The 23,919-nt window shown below is 48.2% G+C and overlaps 1 protein-coding gene across 1 annotated transcript in view; it reads right to left on the reverse strand.

Moving 5' to 3' along the window:
• Window positions 1-23,504, reverse strand: part of Kcnk3 (potassium two pore domain channel subfamily K member 3) — a 42,747-nt gene extending 19,243 nt beyond the window's left edge. Inside the window, exon 1 of the mRNA XM_004669356.3 lies at window positions 23,222-23,504. Within this exon, the coding sequence (XP_004669413.2) occupies window positions 23,222-23,504 (283 nt within the window). The remainder of the gene's footprint in view (window positions 1-23,221) is intronic.
• Between the last annotated feature and the right edge of the window lie 415 nt (window positions 23,505-23,919).

Below are 23,919 nucleotides of genomic sequence, written 5' to 3' on the forward strand. Positions count from 1 at the left end.
TTCACCTTGTCAGTAGAATGTGAATAGCAAAACCCCTTGGGACACACTGGTCTTAGAATCTTATGCCCTGTATACAACAGGGTCTCAAATCATGTGAAGATGGAGGATTCTGTCCTGCTCCAAACCCTTCTTCCCTGAAATATGTCCCTGTTATCTGACTCAGAGGGACCCACAGCTTGGGTGGTCAGTCCTTTCTGTCCAGGGAGCAGCCCCTAGATGTTCTCTATGGATACTCTGGGAGGCTTTGGCATGGCCCTGAGGCTGACAGAGCTGGAGGTGAGGCTAGGGAGGGTGGAAGTCAGGGATCAGGAATAGAGGAGGTCAGGTAGGGGACATTTAGGGGACAAGTGGAATGTCTGCCCTTTCCTACCTCTTTGGAATAGTTCTTCCTGTAACAACCCCAGTTTATGGAGGTCTTAGGTAGCCACATCCTGTCATTATGACCTAAGCCATAGTGGCTTGGACCAGTGTAGGACACCTGATCTAAGCTGACATAAGCTACGAATGTTAGTTAATATTTAGGCTCATACTTTCTCAGGTACTAGGCTGATGGGCTGGGCTGGCTTTGACTAATTGAGTTGCAGGATTACAGAGTTGCATCCTAGCCACAACAAGGGTGAACCAAAGTCACATGCAAGTTAAGAGTTGCAGGGAAGAAAATCCAGAGCATGTATGAACAAAGTACAGATAGGAGTAGTAGTTCATTGCACAGAATGGTGGGCAGGGCCTGACTCTGGCTACTGGCCTGTGATCCTGGCTAAGTGCTACTGTTTCTTTGCAGAAGTCCTTTCACTTGCTTTGCTCCAAAGGGGTGCTGGCTATGTCTCAGCCCTTCCAGATTGAGGACCCAGCCCTATACACAGGGACCCAGAGTGTCCTGCAAGGTAAGCAGCACAGCAGAAGGGCCTGGCTGGGTTTTAGGAGACCCACATGAGCACAGCATTCTACATTCAGGAACATTCCTGTTGCATCTGTACAGTAGACCTGTGCAGCCTACTGGGCAGGGACAGTGTCCATTCGACAGCTTCAAACATGACTCCTGGAAAGGTTAGCCTCTTGCCTTCAAGTGCAGCTTCAGAACTGGACCTGAGTCTCCTGTTCTAGGCCTGTGGCTTCTCTTACTGCCCACATTGCCTCTCTGGTCCCATATTACTAGGTAACTGAGTGTTGGTAACTGGGGTTGGAAAAACAATGTGTAAAGTACATAGTACAAGGCCTGGCACATGTGTGTGTGTGTGTGGGGGGGGGTCTTAGGAAGCAGTAGCTGTTATTAGTGTGTCTATACATTTTATCCAGCATACCTCTGAGCTGCCACTCACTACTCAGAAACCTTACTCATCCCTTGACACAATTTGACACAATATAGTTGGGAGTTCCAGGTCAAGCATGCAGGCTGTTCATCTAAGAGCTAAGTCACTCCTACTTGCCCTGATATTTTTTGAAACTCCTAACACTCTTAAATGATTTTTTAAAAATATTTTTGTTCATTTTTTATTTAGTTATTTGAGAGTGACAGACATAGAGAGAAAGACAGATAGAGGGAGAGAGAGAATGGGCGCGCCAGGGCTTCCAGCCTCTGTAAACGAACTCCAGATGCGTGCGCCCCCTTGTGCATCTGGCTAACGTGGGACCTGGGGAACCGAGCCTCGAACCGGTGTCCTTAGGCTTCACAGGCAAGCGCTTAACCGCTAAGCCATCTCTCTAGCCCCTTCCTAACACTCTTACCCTGGTTGCTCAGTGCAGCTAAGTCAGCTTTGTTTCTGAGAGCTTGTTCATAGTATAGTTATAGCTTGGAGTTCCCTCTCACAGCTTCTCTGTTCTCCCAGGCCTGCTTCAGGGTCACCTCCTCTGTCATGCCTTTTCCTGTCTCCTAGCTGAGAGAAGGGCACCTTATGCCTCTCGCTGCTCTATGCCAGGAATTGTGGTGTGGGTAGAGGCAGGTCCCTCTCTTGTTAGCCCACTGTGTCCAGCGTCTTTGGTGTGTAGACTCAGCAAATTCATGAGGCCCATTTTGATGGATGGCCTGGGTGTGGGGTGAGGCCTTGGGACAACCAGTCTCTATCACCTGCTTCTCACTCTTCTTCCTGGTCATGGCTAGTGGCCCAGACAACACTGAGCTGGCAGGGAGTTTGGAAGCAGATGCCAGGAGCTGTGAAAGGAGGTTTTTCTTAGGCTCAGCACCCTCCCCAGGGCTCAGGAGCTCAGATGGTGGAGGCTGGCATTGTGCCTGGGAGATGAGGGACTCCAGGCAACAGGGACTTTGGCCTGCAGGCAGATGTGGAACCTCATCTTCTTGGATTTGGGGTCTTCACTCTTATTATTTGCCTGTGCATACAACACGCACGCGCACGCATGCACACACACACACACACACACACACACACACACACACACACACTCCAATACTCTGCCTGTCCCCACTGGCTTCTTGGCATGACTCTGTCCACCATCCAGGACAGAGTGCAAGTACAAGTTGGCTACATTAAAGCAGAAAGTATTCACTGAAATAAGGGAGAGTCCCTCTCAAGACCTGTCTCTAAGCCTCCCATTCTCTCAACTTGCAGGCTGTGAAGGACCAGTGCGGCTTCCTCAGTCAAGGGGACACAGATCCTTCTCAGAGGCTCCACTCTTCATGGAAACATTCCAGTATGACCTATGCCTTTGGAAAATGCTCCTGTGAAGAAGGAAATGACAAGGCTTTGGCCCTTCCTTCTCAGTCTATGTTTGGGGATACTGCTTTTCACATAGGACCTGGAGGCAAACACCCATTCCCAGCCTGACTCACTCAGCAACTCTGTCTGACCCCCGTCTTCCCAATAGTCTCTGCCGGCAACCTGCCTTCATGGCTGTCCATCTGCACCACTCTTCACAGCCCAGAACAGGCAAGAAATGGGCCTAGCCAGCATCTAACAGGAGAGTGACTTCCTGGCTTCCATGGTCTATGCAGCTGCCTAGTTATACACTGGTATCCTGAGCTTGCTTTTTATGGTGCCAAGAGCTCTTAGCTGAGCAGCTTCTCCAGGACCCAGGTGACCTCCCCTGGGACCTAACCCTCTCCAGCTGCTGCTTAGTGTTGTCTGATTCTTTCTTTCCCTCCCCTAGCCCAATGGTGGAATCCAGGGAAGTTGATTTTCTCTGCACTTGACTTTATTCAAATGATTAAATGTCTCTGTCACAGTTCCTCCTCCCCAATTCAAAACAGTACTAGCTAACATTTATACAGTGCTTACTATGTGCCAGGCACTGCTCTGAGCAAGCTGATATATGTACCTCGTTTCATTCTCAAACAACCTATTCAGTATAGACTATTAGTATCCCCATTTAAAGATGTAGGAACTGAGCCACAGAGAGGTCAAGTACTTGCTCAAGGTCATGCACCAAGCACATGGCAGAGCTGTACTCTCTCTTGTACTGTCTCTGATTGTCTGCCAATGGGAAATGAGAAGGAAGGTCTCTCGGCAGGTGGGAGAGGGATGACTATGAGCAGAGGGGCTCGCATAGACTGGATAAAAATCATCCAATGAGAGTGACGAGACTAGGAGGGCTCTAGTGGGAGAGTAGGGGGCAGTCTATTTGCGTGGGAGTTAATCAAAATATTCCCTTATGCTCAAGCATCATGTTTATTTGTGGTTCACCCTTGAGGGTTTTGACAGTGAGTGAGACAAGTGTCACTACCCACTCATCCCACTGAGAAAGGAGGTGGGTGAGCTCTGATAGTGAAGTGCCTCTGTCAAGGTCACACAATGCCTGACCTGGGAACTACCCAGAGTCTGCTGTCACCACCTGTCTCTTGTCCCAGACAGGAACCCAAATTCTGGTAACAGGAACCTTCCTGAAGTGGGGAGGGCAGGCAACTGGCCCTCAGTGCAGGACCCTAAGGGACGGGTCCCATCTTGCCTTGCTCCATTCCTAGCCAAAACTGGCACAGGCACCTGGGAAGGGCAGTCGGCCAGCCACGTGCCAAAGTTACTTTAAAAATAAACCATGGAAGAACGAGGCTTAAAAATAACCCCGGGGATGTATGAGGAGCTAATTACTACTTCAGCCCCCTGTCAGGTCTGTGGGGAGCACACTGGGTATTTTGGTGTTGTGTCCCCTCTGTTCATCTCTTCTAGTTGGTGAGCCAGGGCCTGGACCTACCAGAGCAGCTAGGGCTAGACAGGGTCACAGAGTTCCAAAGTCAGAGCTAGGGATATCTCAAAGATAAGATCAGAAGGTGAATTGGAAGTAAGGTGGCCCAGGCCTAGAAGTTATGGCCAGGCCTGAGGGGAGTCCAGGGCCCTAGCTCTGACCAGGAATTCTCTCTACTCCACGTTTTCTTCGGATGACACTCATAATTTCCTGCTGGAATCAGCCTAGCTCCAAAGGGAGCTTTGAGGTCCTAGGCCACTCTGTTCTCTGAATAGACCATTGTAGTGGTAGTAATATGACTGGCTTTACCAGTAACTGAGGACTCATGACCACCATTTGTCATCTACTTCATTCTCTAAAGAGGGCCTCTCAGCCCTTCTTGTCTACCCAGGGAAAAGTACAGGGCCCTTTGATTGTCTATACCTGGCTGCCTCCAGAGATATCCCTGGAATTCTCCCTCCCTGTTATTCCCCCCTCCCCCTTCACTTGAGGGGTTGAACTACATTCTGGCCAGGCTTTCTCTGTCCCAGGGAGAGTCAGAAGCAGGGCTATACTCCTGTCTTGCAGGCCTACATTACCCAACGCTCTTGGAAGCTCTTGCTTCCCCCACCTTTTGCACAGGGTAGGAGAAATCCTGCATTGGCAGGGAGGGAAGGACATGGGGCTGAGCTGAGGACACAGCTGAGGACAGACTTGCAGGGACAAAGAGAAAAAAAAACAGCTTCTTGAGATGAGGGAGGTTAAGGCTAAGGCTGCTGGTAGCTGACAAGGAGGGGTCAAAGGATAGGGATGATGGGGAGGTGGGAGGGGTGCTGAGTTGACTCAGGTTCCTGACTGGGAACCTTGGGGGAGGGGTCTTGGCGTAATTTGCATAATGGGCCACTACTTATTGGGCCTCTGTAGGAAGTTTGTAGAGCATTTGCCTACAAATAGAAGGAGCTGCCATATTGTTGCTTTTCTGCCCTGACTTAGTCCTTCCTTGAATTCAGTCCAGCTCCTCTATTCCAATTTAGGATCTTTAAGTATAGAAGGCACCCCCCCTTTCCTTCCTTTGTGCTTAGAAGGAGCTGTGGAATGTGGTACTTTTCATGGTCAATGTCCCTTTGAACACCATGCTGCCAAATCCACTGACTCTTATTCCATAGGCACCTGATTGATGTCCCAGCAGCTGTGGGCATAGTTGACTGCTTTAATACTCCTCTTGGCTATTGGGATAGCATGTGTGATACCACTAGGTACTTCCTTTCCTCTTTCCCGGCTTCTTTCCCTTCTTCTCTCCTGCCTTGCCTCCCTTCCTACCTTATAGCGTAGGGGATCATACCCAGTATCTTGCATATCCTAGACAAGCTCTGTACCATTGAACTATATCCCTAACCATTGATTTTTCAAGACAGTATGTAGCCCAAGCTGACCCTGATCTCCTGTTCCTCTGGCATCAGCCTCCCATTTACTGAGATTACAGGCATGGGCCACCATACCATGTGTCTTCATTCACTTCTTGCTTGATCTCCTACTGTTGGAGTAAGGATGTCATATTTTCCTGTTCCCATCTGCTCTACCCTGTCCCCAGCTGATCTCATGCAGCACATGACTTTCAATATTATTTCTACCTTCTGAGTTTCTGTCTCAGCTTTGATTTCTCCCTTGAGCTGCAGACTTGTCTGTCTAACTGCCTTCATGGATTTGTCACAAGCATTTCAAAATTGACCTTGATGTCTACAGCAGAAGTATTGAATCTCCGTATCAAACCCATTACTCTCTAGACTTCATTTTCCATTTGGTAAAAGATAGCCCCTACCAAATTGCTCAGATTAAAGACCAGGAACAAGGCTTGATTGTTCTCTTCCATGGACTCCCACAGGCAGCCTCTTCTTCCCACTCTCCCAATACAGACATCTTTTCTATCAGCAAGTTCCGTTTACCCTGCTTCCCAAAGAAGCTTAATCTGTTCATGTTCTCAATCTCCCCTGACATTACCTGGTCCAGTCACCATAGTTCTTTTTTGCAAGCTACACATCACAGCCTAGAGCATGTTGAGGCCATATTGCACTTTCTGCTCCTTTTCCTGAAATACCCCAGTACTACCTCCCTGGGGCCTTGGTGTTTGTTGTCTCCCTGCCTGGGAAACTCTTCCCTACTTCTGCTTTACATAGGCCCCTCCTGGGGAGATAGCTACCTTCAGTGACCTTAGGTGACCTTAGCTACTCATCTTTGTTATCTGTTTCACTCTTTTTAAAAATTTTTTTAAATTTATTTATTTGAAACAAAAAAAATTTATTTATTTGAGAGCGACAGACAGAGAAAGAGAGAGAGAAAGAGAGAGAGAGAGAGAGAGAGGGAGAGAGAATGGGTGCACCAGGGCCTCCAGCTGCTGCAAACGAACTCCAGACACATGCGCCCCCTTGTGCATCTGGTTAACGTGGGTCCTGGGGAATCGAGCCTTGAACCGGGGTCCTTAGGCTTCACAGGCAAGTGCTTACCTGCTAAGCCATCTCTCTAGCCCATCTGTTCCACTCTTTCACATCCTCTTGCTCTCCTGTCTCCTAGGTGCTTCTTACCATTGTGATCATGCATATTTATTAGAACATGACTTATTTTCTGGACTCCCTGAGCCCTGGGGGCCTAGGATAGTCTCAGACATGTGAAAGATGCTCACAACAACCAGATAAAAGGGGAAGGGATGACTGTGGGGACCCTGAGATGGGTGTCAGAGGGCTTATCTGCTAGGAACTGGGGCAGCCACAGCTCATCTCTTCCTGCACCCTGGTCCAGTCTCATCTTATCTGGAAGAAAGGTTGGATGACATCAGTGGTTCCTAAGGAATCTGGGAAATTGCCATAATGCCATCTTGCTGTCCACCTGAGCCTTTGATCTTCAAGAATGGTCATAGTCGGTCTCTACCTCCCTCACTAAATGTGCTGGATCCAAAGCTCAAGGCTGAGTAAGGTGTTAGGGTATGATCCACAGGTCCAAAAAATGCCCCACAAGTATTTTGAGACTGCAAACCACTGGAAGGATCTGTTGGGCCAGCCCCTGGCCTTCAGACATCCAGTAGATCTCTGGTCTGGGTAAGATGGTAAAGAGTGGCCCATGAACAGGATGTCAGCTCCCAGGATCTTGGAATCCTCAGAGCCAGCTCAAGTCCTGGACAGGACTGGCCATTAGTTTATAACCCGGGTTGGTTGGTTCTGTCTGCAGTCTTGTTTCTGGATACCCAGTTAGAAGGCCCTGGCTGAAGTTAGCCTGCTCCTGGGATGATACTTTCCTGACTTCAGTATAGGGGCTACTGTGGGAGCTGACAATCTGAAGCACCTCCCCTTCCTTTTCCAGGTGGGAGGCTTTTGCATTCCAGCAGTCCCACTGGCTGGTGCTGTGGCCTCACTCAAGACCTTGGTCACAGCCAGAAATGCCCTTTCCAGCAAGGGGACTTGGAGATCCTGGACAAAGCTCTATTCTTGGGATTAGCCACAGAGGAAGAACCCCTGAGGGCCCTGGGCAGCATAGGGTGAAGACAATAATGCAATCCTGGACAGTGTGCTTCATAGGATATGCTAGGATGGGAGGCCAAATAGGCCTTATAGAGACTCAGTTCTAAAGTGTGTGTAGCTCTACCAATTCCACTCTTCCCAAGTTAGGATGGAGTCATGTGGGACTTTGTAATGGTCTCACAGTCAGTGAAAAGCAGAGACACAGTGGAGGTGACAATTCTTAACTCTCAAGGTTCCCTCTTGCATTTGAGATGACTTTATTGACCTTATCACCTCTACCTTCCTTAGCTCATTTGCCCTAAGGTAAACCCTCTGTCATAGCTCACAGTAGGAAACATGACCTATCCTTGGGCACATGGGGTGACCCTGTGGGCTAGAAAGGGAACAGAAGGAAGATAAGTGCTTGGGACTCTGGGGCATTTACCTGGGCACGGGGTCTAAGAGGAGGGAGGTAACAATAGAGCTTAGTTTTAAATCTGTTCTCTTTGCTCCTGCCTGGAGGAGGACAAGACAGGACCCTTGCAGTGGAAAATCCATGACTCAGAGCCATGCTAAAGAAGGGCTAGCCTTGCCTCAATTTGTTCCCTGAGGATGCTGAGGATCCTGAGGATGCCTCCCCTCCTCTAGGGTTGTTTGAGAGAAACCTGAGAGCAACAACAGGAAGGAAGAGACACACGCTACCTCTAAGAACCCCCATAGGCCCACCTAATCTCCTCCTCTGGCAGTGGGTGGGTGTGGTGGGTATGTCTTTCTCTTGGGGCCATCTATACTAATTCCTGCTAACTCTGCCACCTGGCTCATTCTAGGAGTGCTGGATTAAACTAGCAAAGGTTCCTTGTCAGCCACCCTTGAGTGTTGCTGAGGTGCCAAGAAAATTCAGAAAGCAAACACCTGTAGCTGACAGGTGGCTTGGCCTCTTCAGGACAGAATGCTTATTCTAACAAGCTCTCTTCTCTTTTTCTGGTTACCACTGGGCTGTAGGCTCCCATCACCTAGAAATCTTAAAACCTGAGACTCATCTGGCCTGGTTGTACACACTGGATGTCTGAAGGGCCAGGGGCTGGCCCAACAGATCCTTCCAGTGGTTTGCAGTCTCAAAATACTTGTGGGGCATTTTTTGGACCTGTGGATCATACCCTAACACCTTACTCAGCCTTGGGCTTTGGATCCAGTGCATTTAGTGAGGGAGGTAGAGACCGACTATGACCATTCTTGAAGATCAAAGGCTCAGATGGACAGCAAGATGGCATTATGGCAATTTCCCAGATTCCTTAGGAACCACTGATGTCATCCAACCTTTCTTCCAGATAAGATGAGACTGGACCAGGGTGCAGGAAGAGATGAGCTGTGGCCTGGTTGTACACACTTGTAATCCCAGCTACTTGGGAGATTGAGGCAGGAAGGCCTCAAGTTCAAGGGTTATAGAGCAATTTCAAGGCCAGCCTGGGAATTTTGTGAGATGCTGTTTTAAAACAAAAACTAATAAAAGAGGGGTTGGGAAGGTGTCTCAGTGGGCAGGTTACTTGCCATGCAAACATGAGGACTTGAGTTTGGATTCCCAGAACCTAGGTAAAAAGATGGGTGTGGCTAAGCCATGCCTATAATCCCAGTGGAAGGGAGGCAGAGAGGAGATTCCTAGGGCCTGTTGGCTAAGAAGTCTAGCTGAATGGTGAGCTCTAGGTTCAGTGAGAGAACTTGTCTCAAAGGTTAAGTTGGAGAATTATTGAGGAAGACACCTGACATTGACAGTTAGCTTCCATATACACGTGTGCCCATTCAACTATACACACACAAACACACAACCACCTCATACACATGCAAATAAATAAATAAAAGTTAAAGTAACAAGGGCTGGAGAGATGGCACATTAGGACTGGAGTTTGTTTACAGAGGCTAAAGGCCCTGTCATGCCCATTCTCTCTGTCTCTCTCTGCATGCAAATAAATAAAAGTATTTAAAAAGAAACTGCAAAAAAGTTAAAGCAACAAAAGAGCTGTGGATGTTGCTCAGTATAGAAGTTTTGCCTCATATACCCAGGTCCTAGGTTCTTTCCCAAATATGGAAAACAAAAGAAGACAAAACAATAACAATAACAAAACAAAAAGTGTGAAGCTCTTAGATTTCTCATAGGCCTGGTGAATACACTCCCAGAGCAGGTGCCTAACACTCATGCCTCTGGCTCCACCAAGTAGGACAATCTTCCTACCAAGCACGACAGGGCCACTTTGCCTGTCTCTTCTTCGTCCTAACTCCCTAAAGGGGAGCAAGTGAGTTGCTTAAGTCACCCCAACAAGGTTCTCTTTCCTTCAGTGGCTCCTCTTAAGACACATCACTCAGAGAACCCTTCTGTTCAGTGAGATGACAAATACATGTCAAAGACAGCTCCCTCCAATACTTCTCCATCCTCCACAGGCTGACTCTATCTCTGTGAGGTTCCTACAGCTGTACTATATAAATAACCCACCTCTAGACATTGCCTATGGCTGAGGGCACTTGGATTCTGAGAGGAGGGGCTGAGTTTAAGGTTGGCAGGTCTGATTTGACTCTGGTCCCACATTTAGTAACTGTGAAGTACAGGAAGTGGCTTTCTCATTTCAAGACCAGGTTCTTTGTTGGCAAAGTAGGAATAATAATGTTCATACCTCTAGTTGATGTGAAACTCAGAAGAAATACTGTGTGACTAAGCGCTGTGCATGCAGAACACAGCCATGTCTGCCATTTGCCATCAGTGGTGACTAGATACATTCCTCAAACCCTCCCCAGACCATGCCTCAGGGTCTTCATTTGTATAATGGGAATTAGACAGCGCCTCCTCTTGGGGCAGCTGTGAGAACTGAATGAGGTAGTGCATACAAAGAGCCCAGACCAGTGTAACAGCCCAAAGTACAGCAGCCTTCTTCATGATTGTAGAAACTAAGGCAGGCTTTGTGGAGAGTGACGGCTGGCTTCCTGCCAGGTCTATGACTTGTGTGGAATGGCCTGGGGCAGAATCATTGGTTGGATTGATCAGGGTCTTATTCCTTACTAGAATTTCTCTGTCCCTTGCAGGACCTCCCAAGACCTGAGGAGCCCTCTGCAGAGGCAGGAGGACTAGGCCCTGTCCTGAAGGAAAGAGCTATCATGCCTGGTGTCTCTGTTTCCATTCTGTCCCATGTGGTCTCACAGTTCAGATCTCTGAAAAAAGCTCCCAATCCCAGACAATGCTATGACCTGTGTGCTAGAATGTGACACTCTAGATGTGTCCGAGAGGGCCATTTCAGAATCAGAGCCATGGTTAGGAAAAGCCCTGCCTATTCCCGATAAAGGATATGGAGTTCATGTCAAACTTCAGAGCCTAGAGCAGAAGTCAAGCAAGAGATGTTTAGGGTTCAGAAATGTGGACTTAAAAAGGGTGAGGAGCCAGGTGTGGTGGCACACGCCTTTAATCCTAGCACTTGGGAGGCAGAGGTAGGAGGATTGCCGAGAGTTCAAGGCCACCCTGAGATTACATAGTAAATTCCAGATCAGGCTGAGCTAGAGTGAAACCCTACCTTGAAAAGCCAAAACAAACAAACAAATAAGCAAAAAGGGTGGGTAGAGAGTGTGTGGGAGAGGAGCAGGGTTTGAGAGCAGGTTTCTTGGGCTCTCCTTACAGAAAATATCCACATCAGATCCTGTGGCTCAGCATTATCCCAGGGTTTCCTGCATACCTTGATGAGGTTGTGTCTGATCTGACCTCTGGAGTGGACCATTGGTCCAGAAAAGAGAAAATGCAGGGGAAGGGATTCAACTGTGCTCTGAGGGCCAGATGTAGGCTGAAAGGTGACCTGGCTGAAAGGGAAATGAGACATTATGGTTTGGGTCACCATCACTCACTGGTTCAACTGAGGTCACTGGGTACCCACTGGTAAAGACAGGTTGGGTGTACCACCGCTTGCTTCCCCATGCTTGTCAAGTCAAGCCCACCCACCAGAGTCCTGGGCCTGCAGGCTCTGCTCCTGGCCACCCTGCCTTGGGCATACTCATGACCTCCAACCAGCAGTATTCTGCTCCCAGTCCTCTGAAATTCACATTTACAGTCTTCATCCCCAAAGTCCTCACTCCCTATTGAAACCTACTGCAGGTCCTGCTACATCAGATCAACTCAGATCCCTCTGAGGAGACTCCACTTGGTTTCAGCATGTATACCATTCAATATGGATTTTCCATGATTCTATTAGACCCCAGGTCCTTGTGGGAAGGATCTAGGTCTTAGTTGTGTGATGTCACACAGCTTTCCTTGTATGGAACCTGGCAAATAGGCAACTTCAAGAGATTTCAGTGGTTGTTGAGAAACTGAACTGAAATGAAGGAAAAGCCAGTACTGTCTGGAAGGGTTCTATGGAGCACTACTGAGCTCCACTTTGGGTGATTTAACTCCTTGGGCTACCTCCTAAAGAACTCAAGGCATCACTTGAAAGCTGATGATTATGCTTCCACTTCCTAGTCTTATGTATGCCCCTAATTATTCAAACACCAATTTAAGGCTTGCTAGGAAGACACTTTGCAGATGTGATTAAAGTTCATAATCAGCTGGCTTTGAGTAAAGGAGTCTGGGATGGCCCTAGATTATAATCTAAAATAATTTATTATCCCATATAGCCTGACTAGGTCTGGTTCAATCAGTTAAAATGATTTACAGATCTGCTTGAGAAAGTATTCTACCTACAAAAGTATTCTACAGCACAAATATAGAAAGTTTTAATCTGCATTTCTTGATGTCCTGTGTTGTGGCATTTGGACTGATCGGTCTGCCCTACCATCCCATAAGCCGGATCCTTGCAGTATATTTTTTCATATGGATCTCCAGCTAGTTCTGCTTCTCTGGATAAAGTCTGACCTATGTGGTGGTCTCTACCACATGTTCAGCCAATGTCTGTTTGTCTGATTCCTGTGATGAGGAGCTCACTATCTTTTGAGGCAGCATAAGCTATCTTTGGCTAACTTCAACTTTAATAAGTCCTGCCCTATACTGGATAGAATTAAATCTTTCTCTGGACTCTCAGCTGGTATTGGTTCAACTCTGTGGGTTTGCTTAGAATAAGATTGATCCTTTTACCTCCCCATAGTCTGGCAGAGACTTAATGGGGATTCTTTTGCTCTCTATGCCCCTCCAAGTGTCCTTCACTTGACATACTACTCCTCTCCTCTGATTGCTTCCTAAGTTGTTAATGCTCCTATTAAAATTTGCAAACACAGGGCTAGAGAGATGGCTTAGCAGTTAAAGTGCTTGCCTGCAAAGCCAAAAAACCCAGGTTTCTATTTCTCAGTATCCATACAAAGCCAGATGTGCAAAGTGATGCATGCATCTTGAGTTTGTTTGCAGTGGCTAGAGGCCCTAATCTTCCCATTCTCTCTCTCTCTCAAATAAATAAATTAATTAATTAAAAATTTGCAAACACAGGTGGCCTGATGGATTCAGAAGAAAAGAAGCCTCTTGTTGTCGCCTGCATTGAACACCTGCAACAGGCTGTCTAAGATGCTATGGGACTATTGGCCAGGGCTTCAGAGGGAGTCCCTTCCAGACTGAATGTGAGAGGCAGGGCCCCTTCTTGAATGAAGAAACAATTATCAGATGTTTCTTCTAATGGAGAATGGACCATATTGCCCTTGGGATATTGGGCAATAGGATGGACTACATGCCTGTGTCTTCCCAAATTTGCACAAACACAAACTCTAGTGTTGGTGTTCGTGCCTTAAGTTATGAGGGTGGAGCCCTACTCAGTGGGATTAGTGCCTTTACTAGAAGAGACAGGTATATATGCATGCGTGTGTGTGTGTGTGTGTGTGTGTGTGTGTGTGTGTTTGTGTTTCTGCCACAAGAGGATGGAGACAGGCCTAGTGATACAAGTTTGTGATCTCAGATACTCTGAGGCAAGAGGATCAAAAGTTCAAGGACTTCTGGGCTACAAAGCAAGTTCAAGGGCAGTCTGAGTAGCTTAATGAGGCCCTGTCTCAAAATAAAAATTAAAAAGAGGGGATTGGGGACTGGACAGATGGTTTAGCAGTTAAGGCACTTGCTGTGAAATCTAAGGATCCAGGTTCAATTCCCCAGTACTCATGTAAGCCAGGTGCACCAGGTGACTCATGCATCTGGGATTCATTTGCAGTGGTTAGAGGCCTTGGTGAGCCTATTATCTCTCCCCTTCTCTCTCTCTCTCAAATAAATAAATGATAAAAAAGGAGGGGACTGGAGAGATTACTTGTTGGTTAAGGTGCTTGCCTGTGAAGCCTAGGGACCCAGGTTTGATTTCCCAGTACCCATGTAAGTCAGATGCACAAGGTAGCACATGTGTCTGGAGTTCATTTGCAGTGGCTAAAGGCCCTGGTGAGCCCATTCTCTCTCTATGTGCTTCTCTCACTCTCTCAAATAAATAAAATATTTGTCAAAAAATCAAAAAGAGGGCTGGGCAGATGCAAAGTTGTATATGGAGCCTGTAATCTCAATGTGCCTACAGGAACAGAAGGCAGAGCCAGGAGAATCTGGAAGCTTGCCAGCAGTAGTGGCAAGAGAGACCCTGTCTCACAAGGGTAGAAAGAGAAGAGAAACACTTGATGTTGTCCATTAACCTCCACATATGCATCATGGCAAACACATATACATCAACACATACATATACACAAATAAATAATGAAAATAGAAAAAAATTAAAAGAGGGCTGTGGATGTAGTTCAATCACATAGTACTTGCTTAGCATGCAGGAGGCCCTATGTTCATCCTTAGTATAGAAAAAAAAGAAGGTAGCCACATAAAAACCAAGAAGCAGGTCCTCACCAGACACCCAATTTGTGGGCACCTTGAACTAGGACTTCCCAGTCCCCAGAACTGTGAGAAATAATGAATATTGTGTAACCACCAGCCATGCAGTCTGTGGTCATTTGTTTTAGCATCTTGCGCACAGCTCAAGACTGGCAGGGGCCCTGTAGGAAGAGGTCACTTCCAGTTTTGGTGTTTAGTCTCTGGGGCACCAGCTCTTTCTTGATATGAGGAATTTCCTTGGCATAAAATATACACACATGCATATATGTGTGCACAAGTGTGTATGTGTGTAGAGTGGGAGAAGTGTGACAGCTGAGGACCAGCAAACTCTGGCTATCTGCTGTCTCCATGGGACAGGCCTTTTCTCTGTTTCTTTTCCTCCCTCTCTTCACTTCTCCCCATCTTATGATTCAGCTACTACATGTGGCTCCAGGGTCATAGCTGGCTCCAGTGGGGCAAAAAAACTACTTCTCTGAGCCCCAGGAAAGGATGCACAGCTTTTAGGTCCCATCCCTAAGGGATTTTCCAGCTCCAAACATTCTTTTTACTAAAACCACAGTGCACATTGCATGACTGGTTCATGAAACCAGGCTACTCAAAATGTGGAGGCTTCCAACCTTTCACATCTTCATTTGGTTACTCAGCCACTGTTGGCTGTTGCCATGTTTTGTATAGAACAAAGTGGAGGGGTAGTTTTGTGTTATTTATTTACTTTTTTGTGGTGCTAGGGATCAAATCAGGGCCTTGTTCTAGACACTCTATCACTGTGTTACATCCCTGGATCTTCTTCTTTTTTCTTTTTCTTTTTGGTTTTTGAGGTAGGGTCTCACTCTGGCCTAGGCTGACCTGAAACTCACTATGTAGTCTCAGGGTGGCCTCAAAATCACGGTGATCCTCTACCTGTGCCTCCTGAGTGCTGGGATTAAAAGCATGCACCACCACACCCAGCTCTCTTCTTTTTAAATGCCAATAGTCACATGCAGTTGGCTAGGGAAATGGAGGGAAGAGGTCTGGCCAGCTGCCCCATTCCTTCAACATGGAGGCTGCTTTTGGAGCCTACCATCCTTTTAGACCTTGAGCCCTGTCACTTGTAATCACCCCAAACTATCTTGTGCCTCTTTTCTCAAGACAAGGTACAATTTGGAAGGGAGGGAAACCTCACCAGGCAATGGGACTCTAATGACATTGTTTCAGGATTTGATAAATGTGTTGTATTAAAAAACTTGAGATATAAGGAAATTACTATATGTATGCTTATAGTTTTAGAAAATTGTATTTCTTAACAGTTTTTTTTTTAAAAAATGTGGGCCACAGATCTAACAGCATTGTATCCTTGGGCTTGCTACAATGCAGAATCTTAGGCCCAGATCCAGAGCCACTGATTCAAGATCTGCATTTAATCCACCTAAGTCAGCCCCTCCTCCCCCACCACACTAATCAATTTAGGGAAGCCTCCCTCACGGGCTCAGCCCTTTCCTCAGCTCTCTAGCTGGATCCCCATTCCATATAGTTGGGATGATGGAGGGAGGGAGAGAGGAATAGAGGGAGGGAGGGAAGGATATATATATATATGGAGAGAGAGAGAGAGAGAGATCATAAGGCTTAGGGGGAGGTGGAAGTTAGTACCTGGCACAGGCACAAATGCCAGGCTGCTGCCCATGGAAGCCACGTGCCCCTCTCTGTAGAGCTGTGTTACTAGAGAAAGCAGGAGGGGGCACAGAATTTATAAGGAACATGCTTTTGTGAAGGGTAAAAGTGGAAGGTCATTGCCAGCCTAGTGAGGCAGGAGGCTCAACTACAGAGAGGTTACCAGACCAGGAGACCTTGCCTGCTCTCAGCTATAGCTAAATGTACTAGTAAATGTAAGTAGATGCATGGCTTGGGGTAGCTACCAGGGCCTGGTAGCTCCAGGTGAGAGTCAGGTCCCAGGTGGTCCCTGGCAGCTGCCTGAGCATGGGCAGTTTCTAAATGAAGCAGTGTGCATGGCCTGGGAGGCAGTGGTGGCAGCTGGGTGCTTTACTGTTCTCTGTGCTGCCACAACAGGCATTTGTCATGTGGTTCTCTGAGGACCAGAGGCTATCAGGAGGGTCATGCACCAGAGCTCAAGCCCAGCTCTTATTTTCACTGTAAGTATGATGCTTTGAAAGCCTCTTCTTGGTTCCTGTGTACATTGAGGTAATTCCTCTTTGAGCTAAATGTTCTGTGCAGAATCTCACTGCCCTGCATAGACCCTTATACTCATTCTATATCATTTGTTCATTGACAAAATCACAGAGGCTCCATGGGGAGAATGATTTTGGAAAAGATACCCCTACAGGTCTGAATGTAGGTCTTGGGGATGACATTTATATTCTTGGGGTCTTGAGCAAATTTCTTAACCTCTCTGAGTAGGGTAGTGTGGGAACACTCGTAATGAGAAATGTCAGGGCAGCACCTGGCCTGTTTTAGACACATGCCAGTTCCCTGCATTCAAGAATGGGATGAAGGACTGGAAAGATTGCTTAGTGGTTAAGGCACTTGCCTGAAAATCCAAAGGACCTCAGTTCAATTCCCCAGGACCCATGTAAGCCAGATGCAGAAGGTGGCGCATGCATCTGGAATTCGTTTGAAGTGGCTGGAAGCCCTGGCACACCCATTCTCTCCCTCTCTCTCTCTCTCTCTCTCTCTCTCTCTCTCTCTCTTTCTCTCTCTCTCTCTCTCCTCTCTCTCTCTCCCTCTTTCCCTCTCTCAAATAAATAAATAAATAAAATTTAAAAAAAGAATGGTATGGAGTTGGGAGGGGGACGCCCATCCTGGGTCCCTGCTGAGGTTTGCCTAGGCCAACAATGACAGTGGTCTTGGTTAGAGCTTGCTATCTCCCCTTGTTGCTGGTTGGCTATGCACAAAAAAGTATTCTTACTTTTATTCTTTTTAAAATTGTTACAAAATCAACTCATGGACAGTTGGTGCTGCCAGCTGAAAGCTGTTAATAGTGGTGTTGTGCACTATATTCATCTGTGCTTGTTGATGTGCCCTTTGAAAATACTTATTGTGTTTGTCCTGATCTCCTCACTGTGGCCAGTTGTATATCTACTATTTCTGTCGTATTCTCACTCCCACTCCCTTCACACCTGCAGCTCCCCCATTGGAGTGTGTGGTGACTGGAGATGGAAGTAGAAGGCGTGGGAGAACCAGAAGGACCTATGGTCAAATGCATCCATGTTTAGATGAGGAGACCAATAGTCTTAGAGGACCAGCAACTGATTTAGGCAGAACTAGAACTTTGGTTGCCTTTCTCCAATCCAGGCATATTCCCCTACCACCGGGGCCTTCACTCTTCCTGGACATTTTTAGATGTCTGCTTGCTCAGAGGAGGTGGTATTATCCCTGAACTTGTATGTCAGGTAGGCTCCAGATGTGGAAAAGGAGATGGGAAATCTGGGGTATAGTGGGATTGGGAGGATAAGACAAAGGAATATGGTAGCTTTCTGGTCCCCAGCCCTTCTGTCCCCACCTGTTAGGAAGGAGCAAGGGTAGCTTTGCCATGGCAGTCCTGAGGAGACTGAACAGTTCCCTTCATGGGAGAAGTCATAATATAAGAGTAATAACATTAATGATGGTAAATACTGCATATACTATTTACTAAATGACCACCATGTTGCACCCAACACTATCTTTGCATGATTCCATTTCAACCCAGGAGACAGCTAATATTATTCCCTTTTTATAAGTGACAAAAGGAGCTCTGACAGATTAAATAACTTATCTAAGGACATACAGCTGGTGGCAATGCAGGGATATAGGATGACGTGTTTGTTGGATGTGCTTGTTGAGATGCAGCCAGGTACTCTGGTTTCCAAGTTAGGGCTAGAGTCCCTCTACCACCCTGTAGAAAAGGCTTGTGGGGTCAAAGTAGAGGAGCTTACTTGTGGGCATGGAGGAAAGCAATGCTGAGAGGGCCTAGGGGTTATCCTAGGCTGGGCTGCTCTTTCCTTTCCTCAGGGAGGTCAAGAGAGAGCTTAGAAGTGAAAACTGATGGGGCATGAGGAAAGCAGGCTAATTCAGAGGACTCCACTCTGGTCTTCTAAACATCTAAGTCTCATCAAAGCAGTCAACTTTCTGTGTGACCTTGAACAAGTAATTAAGTTCTCTGAGTGGTTGAATGTTCACTAATACTGCCTTTCTTTTATTATAAGGTCATGTGATTTGAGGAGTCTTACCTCTGGAAAACATATAAAAAAGTTCAAGTTCTCTCTTGAACTACCTGTTTAAACCCAACCTCAGGGTCCCCAAGCCATGTGGCAAGCCATGGGAGGCTGTACTCAGCTGAGGACAGGCTGGAAGGCAGCATCAGTTTTCTGCTTGGGCTCCATCAGCAGATCATCTAGTCTCTTGTGGCCTTAAAGCTAAGGATTTTAGGACTGCTGTGGGTGAACCAGCACCGGTGAATCTGCAGCAGCTTCAGGGGCCACCTAGAGCTGGACATAGCTCTGGCTTATGCATGTTGGGTCTGACATCAGGCTATGGGGAGCAGCAGGCTAGGCACTGGAGCTAGTCTCCTTCCTGTGGGGTAGTTGGCCAGGGAAGAGACAGCTAGGTGTCTTGGTACTTTGGGACCCTCTGAGTCTGTGAGGGGGCTTTCTTTTCAAGCTCTGAAGCCATGGATGTGAAACTTGGAGTCTTCATTTCCATAGCTGAAAAGTGGGAGTAATAATACCTATGTTGAAGGGTTGATAAAAATTAAATGAGGAGTACAAAATGTCTGAATAGAGCTTGCCAGAGCATGAAAATAAATGGAGGCTTCATTACTATTATTGTTACTACTGCCACCATTGATACAGGTAACAGGGGATGTAGCTAAGTGGTTGATGGCTTGCTTAGCATGCAGGAAGCCCTGGGTTCTGTCCCTGGGATTGCAAAATAAATTTAAAAAACCACAAGTACTAACAGGTACCATTCACAAAGAAAGAATATGGTGCCTAGGAGTCAGGTTTACTCCCCTTCTCATTGCCTGACTCCTGGAACCCCTCTGGTTTCTTTTCTGTAGGAGGAGGTGATGGTTCCAGTTGATACCCAGGCCCCTTCCTGCTCTGACAGCGTTAGGCTATGAATAGAGGGGGCTGGGACCTGGAGGAGTTTGATGACTCAGTAGCTAGGGAGGGTGAGGTTTCCCAAGGAAAGAGTTTCCATTTGTGTCTGGTGAACTTAGGGAGTCAAGAAGGAAGGGTTCCCTGGCTGGGAGATCAGGGGATGAGGGGGTGGGAGTGGAGACTGTGACTAAACAGGTGAATGACTAAGTTGGTCCCTGCTGACCTTCATCCAATCAAGGATGCTCATGACTGCCTGGCAATCTGGCATCATGGGCACTTCATCATAGGTGGTTCTGCCAGGGCTGGCTGGGCCTGGGCTCCACAGCATATGGAGGAAAACAAAGAAGCCAAGAGCCCAGCAGGGACACAGCTCTGAGCATGGAGTCAGAAGACCCCACTTCCTGCTCTGACACCACTTTTTACCAGCTGGGTGGCTTGGGGTGGCTCTCTTCACCTCCCTGACCTGACCCCTTCCCATATGACCAACAGAGCTAATAATTCCTGCCTTGGAAACATCAATTAATTGGGAAGTCTGAGACTCAACCAAGAGATGACACCACTGTGGTCACTAGGTACTGACTAAATGGGAGGTTATATCATTATTCTACTCAGACTGCCCAGAAAGGTTCCCAAGGAGACACATGGATAAGGGTTGCTACACTTGGGTTTGGGATCAGAAACAGTCTAACATAGAGTACCTTCCATACATTCCATCACTGCTCAAGGGAGATTTCCTTAGAACAAAGCCCCCCATAGATAGCTTCCAGCTTAGTTTGCAAAGCCAGAGTGAGCAGTGACAAAAAGCCAGGAATGGCTGATCAAGGCAGGGAATGGGCAATGCCATATTGCCAAGGAGATGGTCTGCTGGCATCTTTCTTTTTGCCCAGCATTGTATAAATAAATAATCATCAGAACAGCACTCTACCTCTAGCCCCAGCCTTCAGCATCTCTCTAGGTGAGGATCATGTACACTCTGGAAAGGAGGGTAGGGTTGGTGGGATAGGGCCAAGTCTGTCATTTTTGTACATGCTAAATCCATCCATAGTATTTCTGAGTGCACATGGCTTCTGGGCACCATACTTGGGGGCACAGTGGTGAGATCTATAGAGCTCTGCCTACATAAATATTAATTGCAATATCATGAGAGAGACAGAACTATTTCTTTGGAGGGGCTGGAGAGATTGCTTAGTGGTTAAGGCACTTGAATTCAAAACCTAATGACCTGAGTTTGATTCCCCAGTCCCACTTTAATCCAGATGCACAAAGTGGTGTATGCATCTGGAGTTCATTTGCAGTGGCTAGAGCCCTGGCATGACCATTCTTTCCCTCTTTGTCTCTGCTTGAAAATAAATAGATAAAAATATTTTGAACAAACTATCTCTTTGGGCTGGAGAGATGGCTTAGCAGTTAAGGCACTTGCCTGCAAAGCTTAACAACCCAAGTCCAATTCTCCAGTACCCATGTAAAGTCAGATGCACTGAGTGGCACATACATCTGGAGTTCATTTGCAGCAGCTGGAGGCCCTGTGCACCCATTGTCTCTCTCCCCTCTTTGAAAATAAAAAAAAATTTTTTTTAAAACTATCCCTGTAAAATGTACATAAGCATTTAAAGGAGTCTGTACTGGGTCACCTAGGTCATCTCTACAGTAAGTCCTGCAGTCATCAAGTGCATTGGCCTATGAGGTTTTGGGATTTGAGTTGGATTTGGAGGGCTAGAAGTCCAAGAAAATGGCATGCTGAATATGAGCACATAAGGTGTTCTCAGGGGACAGTTGGGCTGCCAGAGGGATCATGCAAGTAAGAAGTATGAAATGAAGTCAGACGCAGAGGTGGAGCTAGACACAGAGGTCCTTAAATTTTGGGTGAGGAGCATAAAGCAGATTACATGGGTAGTGGGGAGCCCCAAAGGACTTTAGAAGAGATCAGTGTGACAGGAACTGTACTTTGGGAAAATTTTCTGGCAGCATTTTTGAGGGGTGTGATTTACTGTGGGGATAAGACTGGAGGCAAGAAAGTCAGTTGTGAGGTTATTGTGGAACCAGGGATCAATAGACTGAGAAGAAAAATGGCACTAATCAGGGGCTTGGCATTGAAATGAGAAAGAAGGTGTAAGGGGGCTAGAGAAAGATGGCTCAGCAGTTAAGGCACTTGCCTGCAAAGCCTAACAACCCTGGTTCGATTCCCCAGTAATGGGAGCATGCATCTGGAGTTCATCTGCAGTGGCTGGAGGCCTTGGCATGCCCATTCTCTCTATCTCTCTTCTCTCTGTCCCTGTTTGCAAATAAATAAAAAATTAAAAAATATATATGAAAGAAAGAAGGTGTAAGGATACTCTTAGTCTGATTCCCTAAAGAACTAAGTCTCTATGAAACCCAGGCAGGTGGCCATGAGGTGTAAGAGAGGAGGAGCTGCAGACCAAACCTGTGTATCTCTGGACAGGTCTTGGGTGCCCCCCCCCCCACTTGAGCAGCAGTGCTTCAGAACAGAATTCTGCAGGGAATAGACAATGTCCAGCTCTGCCTTTTACCACCCCAGCTCCTATTGACTCCCAGGAAGATATTGCCATTTTGTCATGGGCCTTGCCAAATGGCAGTGAGCCTCTGGGAGCTCAGCCAAGGCAAGATTAGCAGGGCCAGGGAGAGAAAGAGTGGGGAAGATGGAGGAAAGAGCTTCTGGAGGCATCCCAATGGCTTTGGCGGAAGGTGGGTTTCCTATCTCAGAATCCAAGCACGTTGGAGCTGGGATGAGCCATTAGATCATTTTGGCCAACTTCTACTCGTTGGGATATGAGACCAAGATCCAAGCAGAAGGGACTTGCCCAAGGTCACACAGCCTTGTTGTGATACAGCTAGGCTGGACTAACAGGGTCTCAAGAGAAGATGAGGTGTATAATTATGTCTGGACATTGAACAGTACTGTGAAGGGCCTGGCTGGACATTTCTTTCCTGAGCATCCATTTGTATGCTGTGTGTGTGTGCACGCTCCTGCGCCCTGGGTACCTGTGTGCCTATGCTGTCAGAGGATGTGGGTGTGTGTGGCCTCCTACATCCTCATCCCCTGTCTTGGAAAAGAACTGGAGCCATTCCTGTGAGGAGACTGTGTGCCAGGACACAGGGGAAGAAGGCTGTCAGGATTGCATCTGGCTCTCTGCTGCCCTAAGAGAATTATAGCTGCTAGCTGGGTGGTACCCAAACTCCTGGACACACACCCCCCCCCCCATCCACATGGACACACAGCCCCCTTCAAGCAGCACTCAGAGCCGCAGTTAGAGGGTGTTTCAGGTATTCAGAGTGTCGTATACAGGTATCTGCGTGCTCCTCTGAAACCCAGCAAGAGTGGGGACCAGGGTGCTGAAGTCCAGTCGCAGGGACACAGAGGAGTGGCATGCTCCCGCCCCACCGCCGCTTACCCTCAACCACTAGTTCCAGGGCCTAGCCCGGCCACACCCCTCCTCCCGACCCTCCACCGGCCGCTTCTGTCCCTCTCACACACTTAAGTCCCCTGGGGTCCTCTCATAGCCGGGCAGGGCCAAGTTAGAGCTGGCCCAGCTGGAGATTCAGGTCTGGAGCCAGAAATCGACGCCTTCTCGGAGTCCTGGTCCCCGCAGAGCAGACCCGCTGGGCGAGCCTGGGCTGCTGGGAGTGCTCGGGTTTGGTGCCCAGCCCCTCTCCGCAGGGACCACCCCTCCTGAGCCGCAGGCGGCTCCCCACCACCCGGGTCCGGGCTCTGCTCCCCCAGTGCGGCGAGTAGTTACCGATGGTGGTGATGACGGTGATGGCGAAGTAGAAGGAGCCAGCGAAGCGCCACTGCACGCCGGCCTTGTGCGGCTTGAGGCGCAGCACGACGCGCTCGAGCTCCTCGTAGCCGTCCTCGCTGAGATTGTAGCGCGCTCGCAGCTCCAGCTGCCGCAGCTCCAGCCGCTGTCGCTCGATCATCTCGGGCTCCGACTCCAGCGCGTCGAAGACCGCGGCGCCCACCAGCAGGTAGGTGAAGGTGCACACGATGAGCGCCAACGTGCGCACATTCTGCCGCTTCATCGTCCCTCCCGGGCCGCCGCCAGTCCCCCTGCGCATCCGGCCAGCGCCCCGGCCCCGGCCGCCCCTGCTTCTGCCCCGGAGGCGGCCTGGGGCATGGCTGCGCTCTCTGCTTTCCGCGCCGGGCACCAGCTCCTCACCCCCGGCTGCAGCCGCTGCCGCCGCGGAGCTGTCCTTTCAGCACCACCCACCACCCTCCTCTGCCCGCCCCCGCGCCCGCCCCCTGTCCGCGGGCCACCACCTCCCGCCTGCCCTCCCGCCCAGCCAAATAAGGACTAGGGAGCCGCGCCGAGGGCGGGGGCCTGGCGGAGGGCGGGGAAGGAAGGGGGAGTGAGCGGGAGAATCCAGGCAGGACAGAGGCTGGAGAGAGAGGGAGAGTAGAGATGGGGGGGATGAGATGGGTGGAGGGAGGAGAGAC

This window comes from Jaculus jaculus, chromosome 5 (assembly GCF_020740685.1).
Source record: "Jaculus jaculus isolate mJacJac1 chromosome 5, mJacJac1.mat.Y.cur, whole genome shotgun sequence".
Taxonomy (NCBI): domain Eukaryota; kingdom Metazoa; phylum Chordata; class Mammalia; order Rodentia; family Dipodidae; genus Jaculus; species Jaculus jaculus.